Below are 23,718 nucleotides of genomic sequence, written 5' to 3'. Positions count from 1 at the left end.
AACAACTTTTTGATAAAAATGAAACAATAAGAATCATAAGTTCTTTAAATTGAAGTATAGTTGACACACAATGTTAACATTAGTTTCGGGTGTGCAACATAGTAATTAGACAAGTCTACAACTCTTACCGTACAGCACTATTACAATACCACTGACTGTGTTCCCTATGGTGTACCTTTCATCCCTGTGACGTACTCATTCCATCTCATGCCATAACTGGAAGCCTGCACCTGCAACTCCATCCATTTTGCCTAACACTACATCCCCTTCCCCTCTGGCAACCACCAGTTTGTTCTTTGTATTTACGGATCTGTTTCTGCTTCTTTTTTGTTGTTTATTCCTTTATTTTTCAGGTTCCATATATGAGTAAAATCATCAGTATTTGTCTTTCTTTTTTTTTTATTATTTTATTTTATTTTTTTTTTATTTTTTAATATATGAAATTTACTGTCAAATTGGTTTCCATACAACACCCAGTGCTCATCCCAAAAGGTGCCCTCCTCATTACCCATCACCCACCCTGCCCTCCCTCCCACCCCCCATCAACCCTCAGTTTGTTCTCAGTTTTTAACAGTCTCTTATGCTTTGGCTCTCTCCCACTCTAACCTCTTTTTTTTTTTTTCCTTCCCCTCCCCCATGGGTTTCTGTTACGTTTCTCAGGATCCACATAAGAGTGAAACCATATGGTATCTGTCTTTCTCTGTATGGCTTACTTCACTTAGCATCACACTCTCCAGTTCCATCCATGTTGCTACAAAAGGCCATATTTCATTTTTTCTCATTGCCACGTAGTATTCCATTGTGTATATAAACCACAATTTCTTTATCCATTCATCAGTTGATGGACATTTAGGCTCTTTCCATAATTTGGCTATTGTTGAGAGTGCTGCTATAAACATTGGGGTACAAGTGCCCCTGTGCATCAGTACTCCTGTATCCCTTGGATAAATTCCTAGCAGTGCTATTGCTGGGTCATAGTATTTGTCTTTCTTTATCTGACTTATTTCACTTAGTTATAATACCCTCTAAGTTCGTCTATGTTATTGCAGATGGCAAGATCTCATTCTTTTTTATGGCTAAGTAATATTCTGTGTGTGTGTTTGTGTGTGTGTGTGTGTGTGTGTGTGTGTGTGTGTATGTGTGTGTGTGCACCGTATTTTCTTTATCCATTCATGTATAGATGGGGACTTAGGTTGCGTCCATATCTTGGCTATTGTAAATAATGCTACAGTAACCATCGGGTGCATATATATTTTCAAATTAATGTTTTTGTTTTTGTTTTTAACGTTTATTTATTTTTGAGACAGAAAGAGACAGAGCATGAACGGGGGAGGAGCAGAGAGAGAGGGAGACACAGAATCGGAAGTAGGCTCCAGGCTCTGGGCCATCAGCCCAGAGCCCGACGCGGGGCTTGAACTCACGGACCGTGAGATCGTGACCTGAGCTGAAGTCGGACGCTTAACCGACTGAGCCACCCAGGCGCCCCAGTTGTTTTTGTTTTTAAGGTAAATGCCCAGTAGTGGAATTACTGGGTTGTATGGTATTTCTATTTTTAATTTTTTGAGGGACCTCCATCCTGTTTTCCACACTTCCACTGTTCCATCAACAGTGCACAAGTGTTCCTTTTCCTCCACATCCTTGCCATCGTTTGTTGTTTCTTGTCTTTTTGATTTTAGCCATTCCAACAAGTGTGAGGTGATATCTCATTGTGGTTTTGATTTCATTTCCCTGATTATGAGTGATGTTGAGCATCTTTTCATGTGTCTGTTGGCCATCTGCTTTTTTAATGTTTGTTTATTTTTGAAGGAGAGTGAGAGTAGAGAGAGAGAGAGAGACACAGAATCCAAAGCAGGCTCCAGGCTTTGAACTGTCAGCACAGAGCCCAACGTGGGGCTTGAGATCATGACCTGAGCCAAAGTCAAACACTCCTGAGCCACCCAAGTGCCCCAAGTTCTTTATATATTTTAGACAATGACTTCTTATTGTATATATCTTCTCGCATTCAGTAGGTTGTCTTTTCATTTTGTTGGTTTCCTTTCCTTCCATTTTGTTGGTTTTCCATTTCCAAAGCAAAAGCTTTATATTTTGATGTAGTAGTCCCAATAGTTTATTTTTGCTTTTTTTCCCCTTTCCCTGAGGAAATATATCCACGAATATGTTGCTAAGACTGATGTCAAAGAGATTGCTGCCTGTGTTTTCTTCTGGGAGTTTTATGGTTTTAGGTTTTACATTTAGGTCTTTAATCTATTTTGAGTTTCTTTTTGTGTATGGCATAAGAGTGGTTCAGTTTTCCAAGCACCATTTATTGAAGAGACTGTCTTTTCCCCATTGTAAATTCTTGCCTCTTTTGTTATAAATGAATTAGCCGTATAAGCGTGGCCTTGTTTCTGGGCACTCTTTCCTGTTTTATTGATCTGTGTGTCTGTTTTTGTGTCAGGATCATACTGTTTTGATTACTGTGGCTTTGTAGTATATCTTGAAATCTGGGATTGTAATGCCTCCAGCTCTGTACTTTCTCCAGATTGCTTTGGCTATTCAGAGACTTTGGTGGTTCCATACAAATTTTAGGTTGAATTGTTCTGGTTCTGTGAAAAATACTATTGGTATTTTGATAGGAATTACGTTGTATCTGTAGATTGTCTTAAGTAGCATGGACATTTTTTTTTTTTTTAATGTTTATTTTTGAGAGGGTGCAAGCGGGGGAGGGGCAGAGAAAGAAGGACAGAGGATCCAAAGTGGGCTCTGCATGGAGCCCCATGTGGGGCTTGAACTCACAAACCATGAGATCATGACTTGAGCTGAAGTCAGATGCTCAACCGACTGGGCCACCTAGGTGCCCTGAGGTAGTATGGACATGTTAACAATATTCTTCCTGTCCATGAGCATAATGTATCTTTCCATTTGTTTGTGTCATCTTTAGTTTCTTTCAGCAGTGTTGTATGGTTTTCAGAGAACAGGTCTTTTACCTACTTGGTTAAGTTTATTTCTAGATACTTTATTCTTTTGAGTGTAATTGTAAATGTCATTGTTTTCTTAATTTCCCTTTCTGCTACTTTGTTATTAGTGAATAGGAACGCAACAGGTTTCTGTATATTTATTTTGTGTCCTGCAAATTTACTGAGTTCATTTATTACTTCTAATAGTTTTTTGGTAGAGTCCTTAAGGTTTTATGCACATTATCATGCTATCTGTCATAGTGAAGTTTTACCAGAATCGTACTTTTTTTCTTTTTTTTCAGAATAGGACTTTTTAAAATGTTTATTTACTTTTGAGAGGGACAGATTGTGAATGCATGAGGGGCAGAGAGAGGGAGACACAGCGTCCAAAACAAGCTCCAGGCTCTGAGCTGTCAGCACAGAACTACATGTGGGGCTCAAACTCACCATGAGATCATGACTTAAGCTGAAGTCAGACTCCTAACTAACTGAGCCACCCAGGTGTCTCCAGAATCATACTTTTAAACATCCTTTCTTGGTAGTTATTTTTAGAAACACTTAATAAATTGTCTGTTATTTTGGGAGTAGTTGCCTATAAATATGGAATAAGTAAAATTTAAGAGAATAGTTCTAACTATTGCTTTGAACAGATAGAATGTATAATTACTTGTTTTAATTTGACCATATAGTTTGAAGATTTTGAAATGTCTAAAAAATATATGATTACACATGAACTTACTGATATAATTGATATGTATTTACTTCTTGGTATTTAGTTTCATGTTATCAGAGTTTTCTTTGGAATAAGAGATTGACTCTTAGCTTCTAGAAACTAATCAGTGTATGTGGGTTACTGATAATGTTTCATATATGAAATCTGGCATTGGGATGACTTTGACTATGATAAATTCACGTTCTAACAACTGTTTTTCCTTTCTGTGAAAAAGTACATGGAGCTTAGTTAGAAAGTTTGCTTTCAGAAATGAAATTTTTGAGTAAAATTATTTTAAAACCGTGATTGTTCTGGGGCGGTTGGGTCACTCAGTCGATGAAGCATCTGACTCTTGATTTTGGCTCAGATTGTGATCTCCCACTTCATGAGTTTGAGCTCCCTATCAGACTCTGCACTGACAGTGCAGAGCCTGCTTGCGATTCTGTCACCCCGCTTCTCTCTTTGCCCCTCCCCTGCTTGTGCTCTCTTGCTCTCTCTCTCTCTCAAAATAAATAAGCTTAAAAAAAAAAAAAAAAAAAACCAAACAACTGTGGTTATTCATTATAGTGGATTTGGGAGCTAGGAATGGGAGAGCAAGCAAGGTCAATATGGATAAAGTACTGCCCTGCTGTTGGCTCTCCACAAAGGGAAGCCCTTCCAAAGGTATATATTTGAACATGTGAAACAAAGCCACAGATGTGGGCTTTATACCCCACACCCTCAACATACTCACAGAGACACACATAAGTTCTAGAGACTGGTCTGTACTCTGTGGGTCTTAGAGCCCAATTCTTAAAGCTCCTACTTCCTATCCTTCCTCACATTTTTTTTTTTTTTTTTTTTTTTTTTTTTAATCAGTGTCCTTATAGAAAGTGTTAGAGGGGCACCTGGGTGGCTCAGTCGGTTAAGCAGCTGACTTCAGATCAGGCAGGTCATGATCTCGCGGTCCGTGAGTTCGAGCCCCGTGTCGGGCTCTGTGCTGACAGCTCAGAGCCTGGAGCCTGTTTCAGATTCTGTGTCTCCCTCTCTCTCTGACCCTCCCCCGTCTGTCTCTCTCTGTCTCAAAAATAAATAAATGTTTAAAAAAATTTTTTTTAAAAAGTGTTAGAGTTAATTGTAGCTACTTTAAATGTGCTCTACAAAGTTTTTCTTTGTTATCATTAAAATTAAGTATTGATGAAAGCCTTTGGAGGAAACTTTTGAAATATTTTTTCTTTGCTCTTATTCTCAACTTTCAAACCTATTTATTGCCCTATGCTAATCACAACAATAAAGACTACAATTTGTGTACTTTGTGTCTTAGTTAATCCTCTCAACAACCCTGTGATTTGTAAATGGGAAAACTGAAGCTGGATAAGATGTAGCAACACTCTCAAGTGTATATACCTAGCAAATGGTGAAGCGAAGATGTGCCCCCTAGAGTGCGATTTTGACGTTTGGGCGCTGCTGTATCTTCCCCACTGAGTACTTGCTACCTCTTCTGCCTTACTCTGGAGCTCCCTGGCTTCCACAATTGATGCAATTTTAACCTATGTAATTTTTGAGTAGTCAGACTTTGTATTTATTCCTTTCTTTGATACAATCTAAAATTGAAATTTTGTTTTTCAGTGAGATAGAGATAAAAGAAGAACCTTAGTATCTTAGGAAATCAGCTTCAAGGCATTGCTAGTTAGATAACTCAAAGTTCATGAGCATCCATTAATGAGTTCCACCATTTCCATTGGGATTGTTTTATCACGTCTGAGTTAAGATTTCCCTTTGGAAATTTTCCCACTGTGGACCTCTCCAATATTAAGCAGTTGAAATGTCCATAATTTTCCTTTTCTGTGGCTATGCCCTGATATCTCAAACCCTTTTATGATTAGTCAGTTGCTTTGAGTCTTATTCAAAGTCACATTTCTTCTCTGAATATTTCTTTCTACCTTGAAAACCAGTCATAGGTGTGGGTTAGGATAGATGTGACAGCAAGGAAGGTGGAATAGAGCAAAACAAGGGAACAAGAAAGTGAGAAAAATGCAGTTCTGTGGCATGGCACACATGGCTTAAAGCAATAAAACGAAGTATAGTTGTGACCAAAGCTGGGATCACATGCAGAATGGGCAGATTAGGACCAGAAATAAAAATGTACATTTGGGGTGGGAAAGGATTTAGAAGGGAGACCATAGCACTCTAAATTAAATGAACTATTTCCATAAAAAATTTCTTAGGGTGGGATTGCTTTAGGATTTATATGTAACTTCCTTGTACATTTATATGTACATATTTATATGTAAAGTGTTTAATGTCACAGCTTTTCATGCTTATAATAACTCTGTTGGGACATTTTGAAAGTGGGAATGTGAAGTAACCTTTAAAGCATTTCAGTGATATTTTGGAGTTGGCTGTGTCCATTTAAGGCAGACTGCCAGGAGATGCACTTAATTAACTTTTGGATGGGAAATAAAGATGTTTAGAGTGGAAAGTGACCATAAAATTAATCAAATATTGTCATTTTATAGCACATTGCTGTTTTAATGATAAAAAAACTAAATCCCTTGGAGATTCAGTAACTACCCAAGAATTTATAAATAACATTGTCACTTTTTTCTTTTACTTTCTTGAATGTATGTCTTATCTCTCCATCTGGATTAGAAATTCTTTGAAGACAAGTGTTCTGTCTTTTGTATTATTTCACTCACAATGTCTAGTATTATGGGCATTAAATAAATGTGTTGAATGAATGACTTTCTCGTGGTTGTTCAGGATTTTTTGTTCTTGTACATTTCAAATTCTGTTTCCTCCTATTTAATACTTATTTTGAAGTCATCTTTTCTTCTCTAGAACAGCTTTCCACACTAAATTTTAATCTTTCATCTTTATTTCTTACTGCTTTGATTTGGCTTCTGTCACTGAAGTCTACTTTCAACTTTTACCTTTTTCCAACTTTTAATTGTGACACTTTTCAAAATTTAAAAAAGTTGACGGAATAGTATAAAGATCACCTGTATATTCATCTAGACCTCTGGAGCCAATAGTTGTTTATATTTTTCCTATTTGTTTTATCTGTGTATTTATATTTTTTAGGGATAGACGTCATGATGTTTATAGCATACTTTTGCCTTTTGTGAAACCACATAAACTCACTTTTTCTTTACAATTTTTAACATTTTCTCTATGCCATATTACAAGGATTTCATTCTTAAGATATTTTTTAAATATTCATTTACTTGGAGCAAGAGGTCGGGGGAGGGGATGGGAGGGACAGAGAGAGAGGGAAGAGAGAATCCCAAGCAGGCTTCGTGTTGTCTGTGCAGAGCCCGAAGTGGGGCTTGATCTCACAACTGTGAGATCATGACCTGAGCCAAAATTGAGAGTTGGACACCAACCTAGGTGCCCCCTTAAAATATTTTTGAAATTTTGTGTTTCAGTGTAAGAATTGATACTTAAGATAGAGATTTCTTTAAAAAAAATTTTTTTTAATGTTTATTTATTTTTGAGACAGAGAGAGAGCATGAACGGGGGAGGGGCAGAGAGAGAGGGAGACACAGAATCCGAAACAGGCTCCAGGCTCTGAGCTGTCAGCACAGAGCCCGACGCGGGGCTCGAACTCACAGACCGTGAGATCATGACCTGAGCCGAAGTCGGACGCTTAACCGACCAAGCCACCCAGGCGCCCCAAGATAGAGATTTCTAAATGTAGCATATTTACAAATACGTTGTAAATTGCTCTTTTAATTTTGAAGAGAGGGTGCAAGTGAGTGAGGGGCAGAGAGAGAGGGAGAGAGAATTCCATGAGGGGCAGAGAGAGAGAGAGAGGGAGAGAGAGAGAAGCGGGTCTCACCCAAAGCAGGGCTCGAACTCACCTGAAGCAGGGATGGAACTCACGGACCTTGAGATCATGACCTGAGCCAAAGTTGGGATGCTTAACCAACTGAGCCACCCAGGCGCTCAGCTCTATTCCTTGTTAAAGATATCATTGATTGTAATTTACATTTCTTAGCATGTTGTGAGACAATAATTCTCAAATTTTCAGATTCTTACAATTTAAAGGAAAAATGAAAGTGCCACAGAAATAGCCAAGATGAACTGAATATACAAGGTGTGTTTTGATTAGTTTACTGAATAATAGAAAAAGGTCCATAATTTCATGGTGATATCTGTGACTAACTTTCCTATAAAAGTAAGTGTGAAAAAGTGTCAGAAGAGACAAGAAGGAAAAGACATACAGGACTGAGAGCAGCAGAGGTGAAAAGTGATGGTAGCAGCACTTGAGTTCACGTAGTTTTTTGAGTCAGCAATCCAGTTTTTGAACTTATGTCCTTAAAGTAGAGCAAGCAATTCCTAGTTCATAAGGTTATTAGGAGAATTGTGCGTGGTAACTCTTACCTGCCCCTTCCCTGGGCTAATAGCTGAGAAGAGGTCAATTAATGGGCAGAAACAGTAGATCAGAAGGCTACTGTCTTAGTGTCCTTTAATGGGAAGGAGGAGAAACTCTCTATGTTATCCTTATACTAACAAATATTCGGATTCAGTAATGTCCATTTTCTCTGAAATAATAGTAGTAGCTATGTTTATTTAGTCATTATCTTACAATTCTTGTGTGCCAACTGTAGACCAGCTTCTGTATTGTTACCTGTTTTGTTATTTCATTTCTCAAATTCAAAATTACTACTTGATGAAAAGCACATATTTATTAAAAGTAGTAGACTTAGGATTTGAAATGAATTCAGGAATCTGGTGCTATGCAGCCTCCAATCTGAAGTTGTGTTCCCTGCTTATGTGTTGGGTGTAAAAATAAACTCTGTTTTTAGGTGAAAGATTTGTGAGAAGGATTGTTCTTTGGAGTTGGCTATTTTGGAAAATTTTGTGCGCAGCCTTTTAAATCACAAGGCAAGGCTAAAGCATATGTTTTGTAACTCTTTTGTTATTAGGAGTAGAATTTGAAGCTACTTTACCAGGTCAGGAAAAGTTGACAGATAAAATTAATTTAATGGGAATTTGATATTAGATAAAATGCCATGGATAAGATGAGTAAAAACTAATAATGTGCAAATAAAGTAGGAAGGGGAAGTGTGTGTGGGTCTTTGCGCTATAGACCAAAATGAGTATGTGGGAGTAATTAGTCAAGTGATACTAAATTATATAAACAGAAGACTAACATGATATCTTCAGTAAAATTTTCCTGATTTGTGGAGTTATTCAAAATACACTTAACAGTAGATTTAGAGGGAGCCAGTGAATGTAATTTCTAAAATTTTGACAAGATTGTCTTTTAAAAAGATTAAATTGGAATTTAAACTGGTATGGGTTAGCTTGGGCAGAGTAGGCTAGGCAGTAAATTCATGGGGAATGGTGAAATCCATGGGAGATAGAGACAGACTTCCAGGACAAGTGCCTGAGGCCTATTTGGATCTTAAATTTAGCGAAGAGAATGCACGTGAGATGTTTTAATGTGCCAGCAGTATTAAGTTGCCATGTGTAACACACTGTAAAGTCAATGGGACTGTATTTCCTGGAGTGCTCTTAAATCTAAGAGAGCAAAGAGTGGAGTGCCTGGGTGGCTCAGTCAGTTAAGCATCCGGTGTTGGCTTAGGCCCATCTCACCACTTGTGAGTTCAAGCCCCGCATCGGGCTCTCTGCTGTCAATGCAAGCCCCGCATCTGGCTTTCTGCTGTCAGTGCGGAACCCACTTCGGACCCTCTGTCCATCTCTCTCTGCCCCTCCTACGCTGGCATTCTGTCTCTCTCTCAAAAATAAATAAACATTTAAAAAAAAGAGATGGGGCACCTGGGTGGCTCAGTCGGTTGAGTGTCCGACTTCGGCTCAGGTCATGATCTCACGGTTGGTGGGTTCGGGTCCCGCGTTAGGCTCTCTGTGCTGACAGCTCAGAACCTGGAGTCTGCTTCAGATTCTATTCTGTGTCTCCCTCTCTCTCTGTCCCTCCCCTGTTCACACTCTGTCTCTCTTTCAAAAATAAATAAACATAAAAAATTTTTAAAGAAAATAATAAAATAAAAAATAAAAAAAAGAGAGCAAAAAGTAAATTAATTTGGTCATGGACAAGTTAAAAAGGTATACTTTAAGAAAATCAAATAATATATTTTTGAGATGATGAGTTATGAGCTATCATTTATAGAACATGGGAAAGAGATGAAGAATGTCATTGAAGCATTTATGCTTATGGCCAAAAGGCTAATGAAAAACAATGTCATTCTATGTATACATGACACTTTGATGTCTAAACCTTGAATTCTGCCTGTAATTCTTTTTTCTTTTTTAATGTTTATTTCTGAGGGAGAGAGAGAGACCAAGTGTGAGCAGGGGAGGGGCAGAGAGAGGGGGAGACACAGAATCCAAAGCAGGCTCCAGGGTCTGAGCCATCAGCACAGAGCCCGACACGGGGCTCAAACCCACACACCGGGAGATCATGACCTGAGCCGAAGTCGGATGCTTAACTGACTGGGCCACCCAGGTGCCCCTCTGCCTGTAATTCTTAATGACATACCTTTTAAGAAAGATATGAGAGTAGGGTGAGGTCCTGAGAAAAGCAGCTGGCATGATCAAGGAGATAATTGAAAAGATTAGGACCTTTCTGTTTTGAAAGATTAATACTCAAAGGAGATAGGAGAAAGTCAGAAAATGCAAATAGGGTTTTCTCTCACTGTATAATCCTGTAGCCAAAAGATGTGTCATGAAACTTCAGAGTGAACGTCATAGGCTAAGCAAAAATTCTTGTCTCATCCATTGAGTAGAAATGGAAGAAAATTTTACGCTAAATTTATATGCCCTTGGACAGTGTCCTGAAATTTTTCACATGGCAACAGCTCTTTGGACCCTATGCCCTATTTTGGGTTCTCTAAGATGTTAATTTATGGAATATCGAAAAATAGCTAGAAAGCAGAGCTCAAAGGTTGTCCAGTCCACTGTGCAGACTGCTTTTATAGGGCCCTTGAGCTAAGAATTGCATTTATATTTTTAAGTGATTGGAAAAATTTGAAAGAATAATATTTAGTGATGAATGAAAATTACATGACAATCGAATTTCAGTGCCCATAAATAAAATTTCATTGGGCTACAGCCGCACTCATTTCACCTGTGTAACATCTGTGGCTGCTTTCGTGCTGTACATTGGCACAGACTGTAAACTTCAAAGCCTAAAGTGATTACTCTCTGGCCCTTTAAGAAGTTTGCTGATCTTGGGGGCATCTGGGTGGCTCAGCTGGTTAAGCATCTGATTTCAGCTCAGGTCATGGTCCCGTGGTCAGGAGTTTGAGCCCCCCTGCATCAGGCTCTGTGCTGGCAGCTCAGCACCTGGAGCTTGCTTCGGATTCTGTTTCCCTCTCTCTAACCCTCCCCTACTCACACTCTGTCTCTATCTCAAAGAATGAATAAACATTAAAAAAAAAAAAGTTTGCTGATCTCTAGGATAGACTAACAACTTTAGAGTTAATTTTTAGGCAAAGAAAAGATTGTAGGGGTGCCTGGGTGGCTCAGTCGGTTAAGCAGCCGACTTCAGCTCAGGTCGTGATCTCGCGGTCCGTGAGTTCGAGCCCCGCGTCGGGCTCCGTGCTGACAGCTCAGAGCCTGGAGCCTGCTTCAGATTCTGTGTCTCCCTCTCTCTGACCCTCCCCCGTTCATGCTCTGTCTCTCTCTGTCTCAAAAATAAATAAAACGTTAAAAAAATTTTTTTTTAAATAAAAAAAAAAAAAGAAAAGATTATAGTGATTAGAGTAAAAAATAATAAGTATATGAAAAGGGCATATAAATGTTACTAAGCAGCATTTCTTTATGTTACTGTGCTTTCTGGTACAGAAGCCATTAGCCTCCTGTGACTTTTCAAACATAATTAAACAATTCAGTCCTTTAACCCTGCTAACCACATTTTAAGTGACAAATGGCCATGTGTGTATTTGACAGTGCAGATAAGAATATTTCCATCATTGGGGCGCCTGGGTGGCTCAGTAGGTTAAGCCTTCAACTCTTGATTTTGGCTCAGGTCACAATCTCATGGTAGTGAGATTGAGCCCTGAGTAGTGCTCCATGCTGACAGTGTGGAGCCTGCTTAGGATTTTCTCTCTCCCCTCTCTCTCTCTGCCCCTTCCCTGCTCTTTCTCAAATAAAATAAACTTAAAAAGAAAATAGTAAAGTTAAAAAAAAAAAAGAATATTTCCATCCTTCCTTAAAGTCCTGTTGGGCATTGCTGCATAATAGTGACTACTTAGTATTTTGTACCAAGTACTGCTCTGGAATCTTCTTAAAACAGCTTGAAGCAGGAGTTATTATTACTTCCATTCTACAAATGAGAAAACTGAGTGAAGTGAAGAAACTTACCCAGGATCACATAGCTAGTAAACGTCATTTTCAGGATTTAAACTCAGGCAGCGTAGCTTCAAAGTCCCTGCTCTCGATCACTTTGTACTGAATGAAGTTGAAAGTAAGGAATAGGTTTAATTGTGGCACAAGGGATTCGACTTCTGTGGTGAAAATGTGGCTCTACAGATTTTGAAACTGAAAACCTAGAAAGTTCTATAGAATATAATAGCTGCGTTTCTTCCTAAAAAGAAATCTAGAAATGTGAACTGGATTAGCTTTTTAGGGATCTTTCAGTCTTCATTAAGATACATTAAATAGAATGCTTAGATTCTCAAGTATCTTCATAGCAGTGTTGATCTCTTATAATTAGTGAAAATTATTTGGGCAGAGTAAGCCATCAACTGGGAAATTTGCCTTCACAACAGTTAGGTTTAGGTATATTTGTGTTAATTATTCAAGCATTCTGTAATGCTTAAATGTCATGTCCCATTATCTTCTTAGCTAAAATTTAAACCAATGATAAAGAATGTTTTATGCAAGGACACACAGTTAAATTTTTTGTGTATGTTTGAGACAGTGTTGCCATTGAGTAATTTCATTTCCTTATAATTTTAAGGATTGAATATGATACTATTTTCACTACTATATACAAAGACTAATGTTTTATCTTCCATTTTATATTAGGAATATCAGGTGAGCATTTATTTTGGCAAAAGAGCAGTGTAGTTTAGGCATTTCCTATTCTGAATATCATTAAGTTCATTTGCTTTTATTCATTTAACAAATATATAGCACTTCATGTTTTAGGCACTGTTTTTAAGTACTTTATAAATGTTAACTCATTTAATCCTCATACCTCTATGAGGTAAATACTATATCCCCATTTTGCAGATAAGGAACCTGAGATGTTAAATAACTTGACCAAACAGTAAGTGCTGGGATTTGAACCCAGGCAAACTGGCCCTAGAGTCTGTATCCTTTGCTTTTCCAGTGGCAGTGTTTATTTGTACAAACTACATCAAACATCTTGTCTCACCTTTGGGATATTAACAAGTATAGAGGACTGCTTAGCAGTACCAGTGAACAAGATCAAAGTGACAAATGTGGCTTTATGCCATTCCAGGTAGCCCCATGATTAGAGTCCAGAGACAGCCATAGCAGTCTAACTGTATTAATATACTTATCCAAGGTAAACAGCTCCTATGTAAATGTTTTTGGTTAGCACGTAAAGCACTTCAGGGCATAAATTACTTACTGGCTTCTTCAACTTCAACTAAAGAATTCTGTCATGAATTGCAGTGAGCCCCTATTGAGAGTGGATATGTATTTTGGGTTCTGCAGAACTTCAAATATATCTTGGAGACATTTGGGGAGCTTCAGTAGGAAGTATGGCTTGGGCAAAAGGCATGAACAGACACTTTCAAAGAAGACATCTAGACGGCTAACAGACACATGGAAAGATGCCCAATATCACTCATCCTCAGAGAAATACAAATCAAAACCACAGTGAGATACCACCTTATACCTGTCAGAATGGTTAAAACTAACAACTCAGGAAACAACAGATGTTGGCGAGGATGTGGAGAAAGGGGGACACTTTTGCACTGCTGGTGGGAATGCAAACTGGTGTAGCCACTCTGGAAAACAGTGTGGGGATTCATCAAAAAATTAAAAATAGAGCTACCCTATGACCCAGGAATTGCACTATTAGGTATTTATCCAAAGGATACAAAAATGCTGCTTTGAAGGGGCACATGCACCCCAATGTTTATAACAGTACTATCGACAATAGCCAAAGTATGGAAAGAACCCAAATGTCCATCAACTGATGAATGGATAAAGAAGAGGTGGGGTGCCTGGGTGGCTCAGTTGGTTAAGTATCTGACTTTGGCTCAGGTCACGATTTCATGGTTTGGGAGTTCGAGCCCCACTTCGGGCTCTGCTGTCAGTGCAGAGTCCGCTTCAGATCGTGTTTCTCTCTCTCTTCCTCTCTCTTACAAAAGTAAACATTAAAAAAAAAAAGAGGCTTGGGGTGTATATATATATATATATATATATATATGTATGTATAATACACACACACACAATGGAATATTACTTGGCAATCAAAAAGAATGAAATCTTGCCATTTGCAACAACATAGATGGAACTAGAATATATTACACTAAGCAAAATAAGTCAGAGAAAGATAAGTATCATACGATTTCACTCATGTGGAATTTAAGAAACAAAACAGGTGAACATAGGGGAAGGGAAGGAAAAATAAGATAAAAACAAAGAGGGAGGCAAACCAGAAGAGACTCTTTTTTTTTTTTTAATAATTTTTTAAAGTTTATTTTATTTATTTTGAGAGAGAGAGAGAGAGAGAGAGAGCAAGCACAGCAGGGACAGAGAGAGAGGGAAATAGAATCCCAAGCAGGCTCTGCACTGTCAGTGCGGAGCCTGTTGTGGAGCTCGAATTCACCAACCGTGAGATCATGACCTGAGTCTGAGCTGAAACCAGGAGTCGAACGCTTAACTGACTGAGCCACCCAGGCACCCCCAGAAGAAACTCTTAAATACAGAGGATAAACTGAGGGTTGCTGGAGGCGTGTTGGGTGGGGCTATGGGCTAAATGGGTGACAGGCTTTGAGGAGGGCACTTGTTGGGATGAGCACTGGGTGTTGTATGTAGTGATGAATCACTAAATTCTACTCCTGAAACCATTATTACACTATATGTTAACTGACTTGGATTTAAATAAAATTTTAAAAATAAATTGAAAAAAAAAAGCTGAACTATAAAAAATAAATAAATAAAAGGAAGTATGGCTTTAAATTAGCCTGTATTTCCTAGGAAGGTGATAAACTTTTCTCCTCTTTCCCCATTGTGGAACTTGATTTGGTCTTTGTGAATTTCTTCACTGTTACTACCTTTGTAGTTAAGCACTCTCCAATTGAATCGGAGCAGTCCTCCAAAGTTAGATCATCTTTCCATTGTCTATCTCCTGCCTGCTTAAGAGCAGTGGTTGTATTTCTAGTATAGTTGATCTAGAAATTTCTTCTGACTTGGAAGCATTTCTTGACTGCTATGAGAATGTTTAAGAAAAAGCTGTTTAAAAATAAAAATTATTTTTGTGCTGCAGAATGAAATATTGATTTTGAAAAACAGACTTTTAAGAATGGCATCTATATTGACATGATGAATGATTTAAATATCTTAATTTTTAAGAAATTTTATAACTTAAAAAACATTTAGAAATTATTGGAGACATTTTCAACTATGAAAATATTTTGTTGTAATTTAACTGTATATAAGCCCACTTAGTGAATGGATTTATGAGAGAAATGTTTAAATATCATAAAGTTTTAATTTCAAACACGTCAAATTATTTTTCAGTTCTAAAGATGACTTAAGTTTTGATCTCCAGTTTATATTCTAATTCTGTGTTTCCTCATTTTCAGGCTGAAATAGAACTATTCGTGAACAGGCTTGATTCAGTGGAATCTGTTCTTCCTTATGAATACACAGCGTAAGTTTTTTAGCTTGATTTTTATATAAAACTGCATGTAACTCGGGATGCCTGGTTAGCTCTGTTGAGTGTCAGTCAGTTGAGTGTCCGTTGAGTGTCCAACTCTTGATTTTGGCCCAGGTCATGATCCCAGGGTCATGGGATCGAGCCCAGCATTGGGCTCCATTCTGAGCATGGATCCTGCTTAAGATTCCCTACAATAAAAAAATAGAATTGTATACGACTTATCAGAATTTTGTACTTTTAGAATTTTATTTTCTCCATAGTTATGGATAAATTTATATGTGCTTTAAAAATGTACAGGACCTAAAAACATTTTTTAAAGGGTATTCTTTATTCCAAGGTAGGGTTAGAATGTGAAATGTGATCTTTTCAATAGAAGCACCAACTAAAACAGTGGATTTCCTTTTTTATCTCAGTGGACAAAAAGCCATTGTGTTTTCTTTAAATTTTTTAATTATAGGGGCACCTGGGTAGCTTAGTCACTTAAGTGTCCAACTTTTTTTTTTTTTTTAATGTTTATTTATTTATTTATTTTAAAAATTTTTTTTTTTAACGTTTATTTATTTTTGAGACAGAGAGAGACAGAGCATGAATGGGGGAGGGTCAGAGAGAGGGAGACACAGAATCTGAAACAGGCTCCAGGCTCTGAGCTGTCAGCACAGAGCCTGACGCGGGGCTCGAACTCACGTACCGCAAGATCATGACCTGAACTGAAGTCGGCCGCCCAACTGACTGAGCCACCCAGGCGCCCCTTAATGTTTATTTTTAAGAGAGAGAGCAATCCAGAGCATGAGTCAGGGAGAAGCAGAGAGAGAGTGAGAGACACAGAATCAGAAGCAGATTCCAGGCTCCATACTGTCAACACAGAGTCCGACACAGGGCTCGAACTCAGTAACATGAGCTGAAGTCTGATGCTCAACCTACAGAGCCACCTACGTGCCCCATGAGTGTCCAACTCTTGATTTCAGCTCAGGTCATGATCTTATGGTGGTGAAATTGAGCCCTGAGTTGGGCTTAGTGCTGATAGTACAGAGCCTACTTGGGATTCTTGCTCTTCCTCTCCCTCTCTGCCACCCATCCCCCAATAAATAAATAAACTTAAAAAAATAGATTTTTTAATTATAAAAATACTCAAAACATTTTTAAGTTTATGTATTTATTTTCAGAGAAAGAGGGCATGTGTATGCCGTGTGAGCGAGCAGGGGAGGAGCAGAGAGAGGGGGAGAGAGAATCCCAACAGGCTCTGCACCATCAGCCCAGAGCCCAACAGAGGCTCAGTCCCACCAACCGTGAGATCCTGACCTGAGCAGAAATCAAGAGCCCGAAGCTTAACTGACTGAGCCACTCAGGTGCCCCCAAACTCCACATAATTTTAAACAAAATTCTTTTTTTTTTGTTTTTAATGTTTATTTTTGAGAGAGACACACACAGGGCGAGCAGGAGAGGGACAGAGAGAGAAAGAGACAGAATCTGAAGCAGGCTCCAGGCTCTGAGCTGTCAGCACAGAGCCTGATGTGGGGCTCAAACTTATCAATGGTGAGATCATGACCTGAGCTGATGTCAGACGCTCAACCAACTGAGCCACCCAGGTGCCCCTAAACAAAATTCTTATGTCCTTCATAATCAATCCCCAGAAATAATTGCTTTGTTTTCTGCTCCTCCTACATTTTTTCTCTGCATATTCTAATGTACCTAACCACATGTATACATTTTTGTTTTAAACAAAAGTAGTTTTGCACCTTGTTTTTCTCATCTAATCTTTTCACGTTAATACACAGCCATAGCCACCCCAGTCTTTTTCGTAGTTGTTTATGCTTTTTTTTTTTTTTTAACGTTTATTTATTTTTGAGACAGAGACAGAGCATGAACGGGGGAGGGTCAGAGAGAGGGGGAGACACAGAATCGGAAGCAGGCTCCAGGCTCTGAGCCATCAGCCCAGAGCCCAACACGGGGCTCGAACTCACGGACGGTGAGATCGTGACCTGAGCTGAAGTCGGACGCCCAACTGACTGAGCCACCCAGGCGCCCCTTGTTTTGTTTTTTAAAGTAAGCTCTCACCCAGTGTGGGGCCTGAACTCATGACCCTGAGATCAAGAGTTGCATGCCCTACCAACTGAGCCAGCCAGGCACCCCTGTTTGTTGTTTCATTGTAGAGGTTGTGTAGAGTTGTGTATAATTTGTTCCACTATATCTGTTTTTGAACATTTTATTATTTTAACTTTTTTGATATTATAAAAAATTTTTTATGTATATATAACCTTTAGTCATTTGATCACTATATACCCTATTGAGTATAAAACAGTTCCTAAATTTTATCTGGCTTCTAAATTTTTGTTGTATTTAAGAAGTTTAAAAGAAAATATGTGCTTACTATAGAAAAAAAGCACACACCAAAAAGTGAGACTATCCTATTAGAATCCAGATGCCTAACTACATATTAGAAGGAAGTACAACATTCATAAATGGATGGACTGTTATTTATGTAACTATTGGAGACGAGACCTAAATGCTCTTTTCAGTTTTTGTTTCTTTTGTTTTGTTAAATAAACAAACATATTTCCTGAAATCTTTGTGGGATGTATCAGGGAAAATTCAGTGGATTTCTTACGTCCACTACATGGAAAGTCTTCATTTGAGGACTTCCTGGCCCCAGTTTTGTGGGTTTGTTTTTTTTTAAGATTTTTAAGTGATCTCTACGCCCAACGTGGGGCTCAAACTCACAATGCCCAGATCCAGAGTTGCATGCTCCACCAACTGAGGCAGCCAGGCGCCCCCAACCAGCCTGTTTTTTATCACCGAAGATTCATCTTTGTTTTGGGAATCTAATCTGTAGCCATCACTGCATGGGTCCTGAGTGCTCCCATATCATTCCAGAATGAACACAAGAACTGTCCTTTAATTTTCTATAGCAAAGCTGAAATTTGACTGTAATGTTTAAAGCAAATTATTTTGAAACCTGGTTAATAATACAAGGGAATTACAGAGAACCTTATAGCTGACTGATTATGGCTTCTTCACAATTCTCTGCTCTCTAGGGTCTGTCTTGCCATGCTTCTCATGTTGGGATGTGTTAGCCATTGTATAGGGATGAGGCATAAACCCAGGGAACTTTGACATATCTTCCTGAAATGTTATTATTAATTAAAGCTTTGGATTAGAAAGTTAGAACAAAAGGAGATAAGTTAATGGAAAATTTGCTTGAAGAAGAAAGATACCAGTTTTATCATTGGAATGAACAAAAATAAGTATATCGTGTTAACTTTTTAAATTCTGTAATTTACATCTTCATAAAAGATATTTAGACATCAAAGTTTTCTCGGGCATAATTTTCTGACATTTTGCTTTTTTGCTTTGGGGAGATGTACATGGAACTTGGAGTGTGAATATATTTCTTACTCAACTACTAGAGCTACTGGAATGATCAGTACTTAATTTCTGCCCTTTAGATTGAATAGGGGCTTGACATGTCATTGTTTCCTTTTATGTGTAAAAGCTTAAATACTTCCCCCCCCCCCCCCAGGTTTGATTTTTGCCAAGCATCAGAAGGAAAACGCCCATCTGAAAATCTTGGTCAGGTGTTATTTGGGGAAAGAATTGAACCTTCACCATATAAGGTTGGTATTCAGTGTGACATAGAGGTCATTTAGTTGTTCCTTTCTTTCTCATTCATTCTTTTTTCTTTATTTTTTCCTTACAGAAAAGCCTAAGATAACTTAGCTGTTATATCTAAAGAGGATTTCATTTCTCTTTTAGCTCTGGGAATAATTTTTTAATGTTACGGTTTAGAAGGATCCCTCCCCTCATGATATGTCACGGATAAATTTGTCTTAACAAACAGTCATATATCAGTTTTTTTTTTTTTAATTTTTTTAACATTTATTTATTTTTGAGAGACAGAAAGAGACAGAGCATGAGCGGGGGAGGGGCAGAGAGAGAGAAGGAGACCCAGAATCTGAAGCAGGCTGCAGACTCTGAGCAAGCTGTCAGCATAGAGCCTGATGCAGGGCTTAAACCCACAAACTGCAAGATCATGACCTGAGCCGAAGTCAGATGCTCAACCGACTGAGCCATCCAGGCCCCCATCATATATCAGTATTCTAAATGATAAGTTGGTGGCCTAAAGGATAGGACTCAAGACGCCCTTCCTTATGTTACAGAGGGACCAGAAACCCAGGCCTCCGTCATGAAAAGTTGCCGCAGCTGCTCCACATCTCCTTCTCCCTCTTTGGGAGTATTCATACATATTTACCTACTCTCTCCTAGCAAGTATAGCACTACTTGGGTTCCCCCATTGGGGGTTTTGGGAAGCTAACCTTTCTCTTTTGACCATTGAAAGTATATTTGGAATGTTCTCGGTATATTTTTAGAAACCAAACTAAGCACAATATAAGATATTGTCTCCAATGTATGTACTCCATCATCACCCAGAATTACTCCTTTTTTTTTAGTTTATTAAAAAAAATTTTTTTAATGTTTATTTTTGAGAGAGAGAGAGAGAGAGAGAGAGAGGGGGAGGGAGGGAGTGGGGGAGGGGCAGAGGGAGGGTGAGACACAGAATCTGAAGCAGGCCTCAGGCTCTGAGCCGTCAGCACAGAGCCGGACGCAGCGCCCAAACCCACAAACAACAAAATCATGACCTGAGCTGAAGTCAGATGCTTAAGATGACTAAGCCACCCAGGCCCCCCTATTTATTTATTTTGAGAGAGACAGAGAGAGTGCAAATCAGGGAGAGGCAGGGAGAGAGGGAGAAGGGGAGAGAGAGAGAGAGAGAGAGAGAGAGAGAGAAAGAAAGAGAATCCCAAGCAGTCCCCACACTGTCAGGACAGAGCCCGACGTGGGGCTTGATCCCATGACTGTGAGATCATGACCTGATCCGAAATCAAGAGTTGGATATTCAACTAACTGAGCCACCCAGGCCCTCCCTAGAATTATTCTTTTAAATCTGTAAACACTTAAGCCTATTTTTCTTCCATGTTGTGCAGTACCCTGTTCATTTTACATCTTTTCCCCCTGCTACACAAAGAATGATGCTCACTCTCTTTTAGAAAAATTAAACTAGTTTATCATAACAATGTATCACCATATAAAAACTTAAATGATGCAAAATAATATGAAATGAAAAGTAAGTCTTTCTCCCCCTACCCCCAGTTTTACATCACAGTTTCTTTTTTTTTTTTTAATTAAAAAAAATTGTTTTTTTAACGTTTATTCATTTTTGAGAGACAGAGACAGAGCATGAGTGGGGAAGGGGCAGAGAGAGAGGAAGACACAGAATCTGAAGCAGGCTCCAGGCTCAGAGCTGTCAGCACAGAGCCCGACAACGGGGCTCGAACTCACGAACCATGAGATCATGACCTGAGCCGAAGTTGGATGCTCAACTGACTGAGCCACCCAGGCGCCCCATTACATCACAATTTCTTATTAATCTTTCCTGAAATTTCCCATGTACTTCCAACCATATATAAATAAAATTAGACTTACTTGTTTATGATTTAACATATTATTCTGCACTGTGAATTTTTCCTTTAAGTCTCTACTTTGGACATCTCTCTGTATTCATTTTAATTGCTGTAACTTGACTCCAGGTTTTATTCCCCAGGCTAATTCCTCTCTCAGTGTCTCATCCTTGTCTTCTATGACTTAGACCCTATGGTTAGCTGCCTTCTCTGCTTCTCACTAAGCACTGCCATCTATTTTCTTTGGCACTTCATTGTGCTGAGCATCTGCCCAGCAAATCCCCAAACCTAGAGTTGTCCCACTACCCACCTAATCCCCTCTAACACTACACTACACTGGGGAAAAGACGCATAATTGTGCAAGTTTAGTCCACATAAGTATACGATTTTACAGTTTTCAACCATAAGTCCTCTTAAAATAATTATAATTTAAAAATTTCTACCCTAAAGATGCCCGTAGTTTAAAATTTTTTCAAAGACAGATTTGAAGGCATATGGGATGAGGCCACTGGGAAGGAAGGAGCTCAAAGTATATGGACACGGGTATTACTGTGCCGGGCAAGCATATTAATTGTGTATCATCTTAATTGTGTATCACTCCCTGATGTGATATTTTGAAAGATTACTTTGGAAGTTATTGTACTGTTTTTATAGTAGAGGGTGATTTTCAGGCATATTTATTAAATTATACAATCAACTTAAGATATTCCTGTGGTGCCTCAGCCCCATCATTCTGTTTAGTTATGCCTTTGCCTTGAGAAATAATGGAAGGAAAGAGCATCAATAACATCGTCAGTGAACTTGAGGGACAGCAGGAGTTTCTTGCAGTAAACAGCTCATAGCAGGTTGCAGATAAACAGAGGAAAGGCCAGCAAAATATTCAAACCCCGGAAGAAGTTTGTCCCTTTGGGGAAGAATTTAAGGGCAAATTCTGTCCATGGTAGGTTCCCTCCAGGGTATATTTATTTACAGGAAAAGACAGCCTTGCTTATGCAAAGGACCCTTCTTCTAGGCCTAGTACTTTGCACATTTAATTTTGAACCAGGAGTTGAGGTAAAATAGAACAGGAGTGCTTTAAAATGGAGAGATGTGCATCTCACATTTTGTATGAGTTTCCTAGGAGTTTTTAGGATCAAGATTTGTGCTAAAACAAAATCTTTAAGTCCCCCAAGCTTAAAGAGACAGAGTAGGCATTTCTTAAGACTAAGGCATAGGTAAACAGAAACATGGGGATAAGAGATTAGATTTTCATTCAAGTCAGCCATAAATGCAATGACTCATATTTTTCAGTATTGATTCAGTATTCTTTGTCCTTTATTTTCATAGAATTTTGCCTTATTTTTTAACGTTTATTTTTGAGAGAGAGAGAGAGAGAGAGAATGAGAACGAGTCGGGGAGGAGCAGAGAGAGAGGGAGACCCAGAATCTGAAGTAGGCTCCAGGTTCTGAGAGCTGTCAGCACAGAGCCTGGCATGGGGCTCAAACTCACAAACTGTGAGATCATGACCTGAGCCAAACTCCGATGCTTAACCACCTGAGCCACCCAGGCACCTCTTATTTTGCCTTATTTTAGATCTGCAGTAAAAACAATGGTAACAACCAGCAACAAAACAAAACCTCAAATCTGCTTTGCTGTCTTTTATCTATGACTGCTGTTGAGGTCAGGAAAACAAGATTGTGTGTGTTATGTGAAGCTGGAGCCACATTCTCAGGGTCATAGACTCATCCCAGATCTAACCAGTCATCCATATTCATTTGCTCAGTTAGTATGTTCATGCCAGGCACTGTGGTAGGTATGGCATGCAGCAGTGATCGGAGACAAAAATCTCTGTCCTCATGGACCTTATATTCTGATGAGGAGAAGGAAACAAAATGAATTACACTTAAAGTACATACTGTGTCCATTGCTGATGGAAAAACTATCAAAAATAAGTCAGGGAAGGTGAATGAAGAATTGGCAATTTTAAATGGGCCAGCAGAAGTCTTGCTGAGTGAGAAGGTAACATTCGAGCAAAAGACCTGAGGCAAGTAAAGGAGTGAACCATGTGCATATCTGGGGGAATGTTCTCTGTGAAGATAGCAGCACATGCACCCGTTCTAAGATGTGAGCTTGCCTGGTGGGCTGAAGGTACAGAAATAGTTGGTGTGACTTGAGCGAGTGAGCAAGATAGAGAATAGCAGGGAATGAGGGCAGAGAAACAATGGGACCATATCACATAGGAACTCCTAGGCCACTGTAAAGACTTTGGCTTGTATATCTGAGCAAGATGGTTAACACTGAAGAATATTGAGTAGGCTTAAATTTTAACAGGATCACTAGGGCTGCTGTGTTGAGGAGGACCATGGGAGAGCAAAGAGAGAAGCCAGGAGACTGGTTAGGAGGCTGACACAATCGTAGAGATAATGTATGACCCGATAATAGCTCAGAGCATGGAGTATAGGAGTAGGTGTTGTGTTGTCAGAATCTCAAAAGCTGGCTACATTTTGAAGGTGGGGTCAGTACAACAGAATTTGCTAAGGGATGGCATGTGGGGTGTGGATTTCCTGTTTTCTAGAACGGGACAGTCTGGGAAGAGCAGGTTTGGGGGGAATGGGAAATTAGGCATCTAAACAGAGATGTAAACACTTGAATATATGTGTCTGGCATTGGAGGAGGGGTTCAGCATAGATATATACATTTGAAAATCATCATTGGTGTAAAAATCAGTGTATCAGGAACTCATGAGATCCCCAAGGGGGTGTGGGTATAGACAATGAAGAGGAGGATTCCAAGGATTGAGCCTTGGGGCACTTGGTGTTACTAGGTGAG

The 23,718-nt window shown here is 39.0% G+C and overlaps 1 protein-coding gene across 1 annotated transcript in view; it reads left to right on the top strand.

The window, feature by feature from the left end:
• The window catches only part of TM9SF2 (transmembrane 9 superfamily member 2), a 66,123-nt gene that overhangs the window by 5,100 nt on the left and 37,305 nt on the right, over positions 1–23,718 (top strand). Inside the window, exons 2-3 of the mRNA XM_019443999.2 lie at positions 15,384–15,451; positions 18,975–19,068. Coding sequence (XP_019299544.1) covers positions 15,384–15,451; positions 18,975–19,068 — 162 coding nt within the window. The remainder of the gene's footprint in view (positions 1–15,383; positions 15,452–18,974; positions 19,069–23,718) is intronic.

This window comes from Panthera pardus, unplaced genomic scaffold (assembly GCF_024362965.1).
Source record: "Panthera pardus isolate Hobbes unplaced genomic scaffold, ASM2436296v1 HiC_scaffold_1, whole genome shotgun sequence".
Classification (NCBI taxonomy): domain Eukaryota; kingdom Metazoa; phylum Chordata; class Mammalia; order Carnivora; family Felidae; genus Panthera; species Panthera pardus.
Note: the sequence above shows the minus strand (reverse complement) of the source record. Positions and strands in the feature narration are given on the sequence as shown.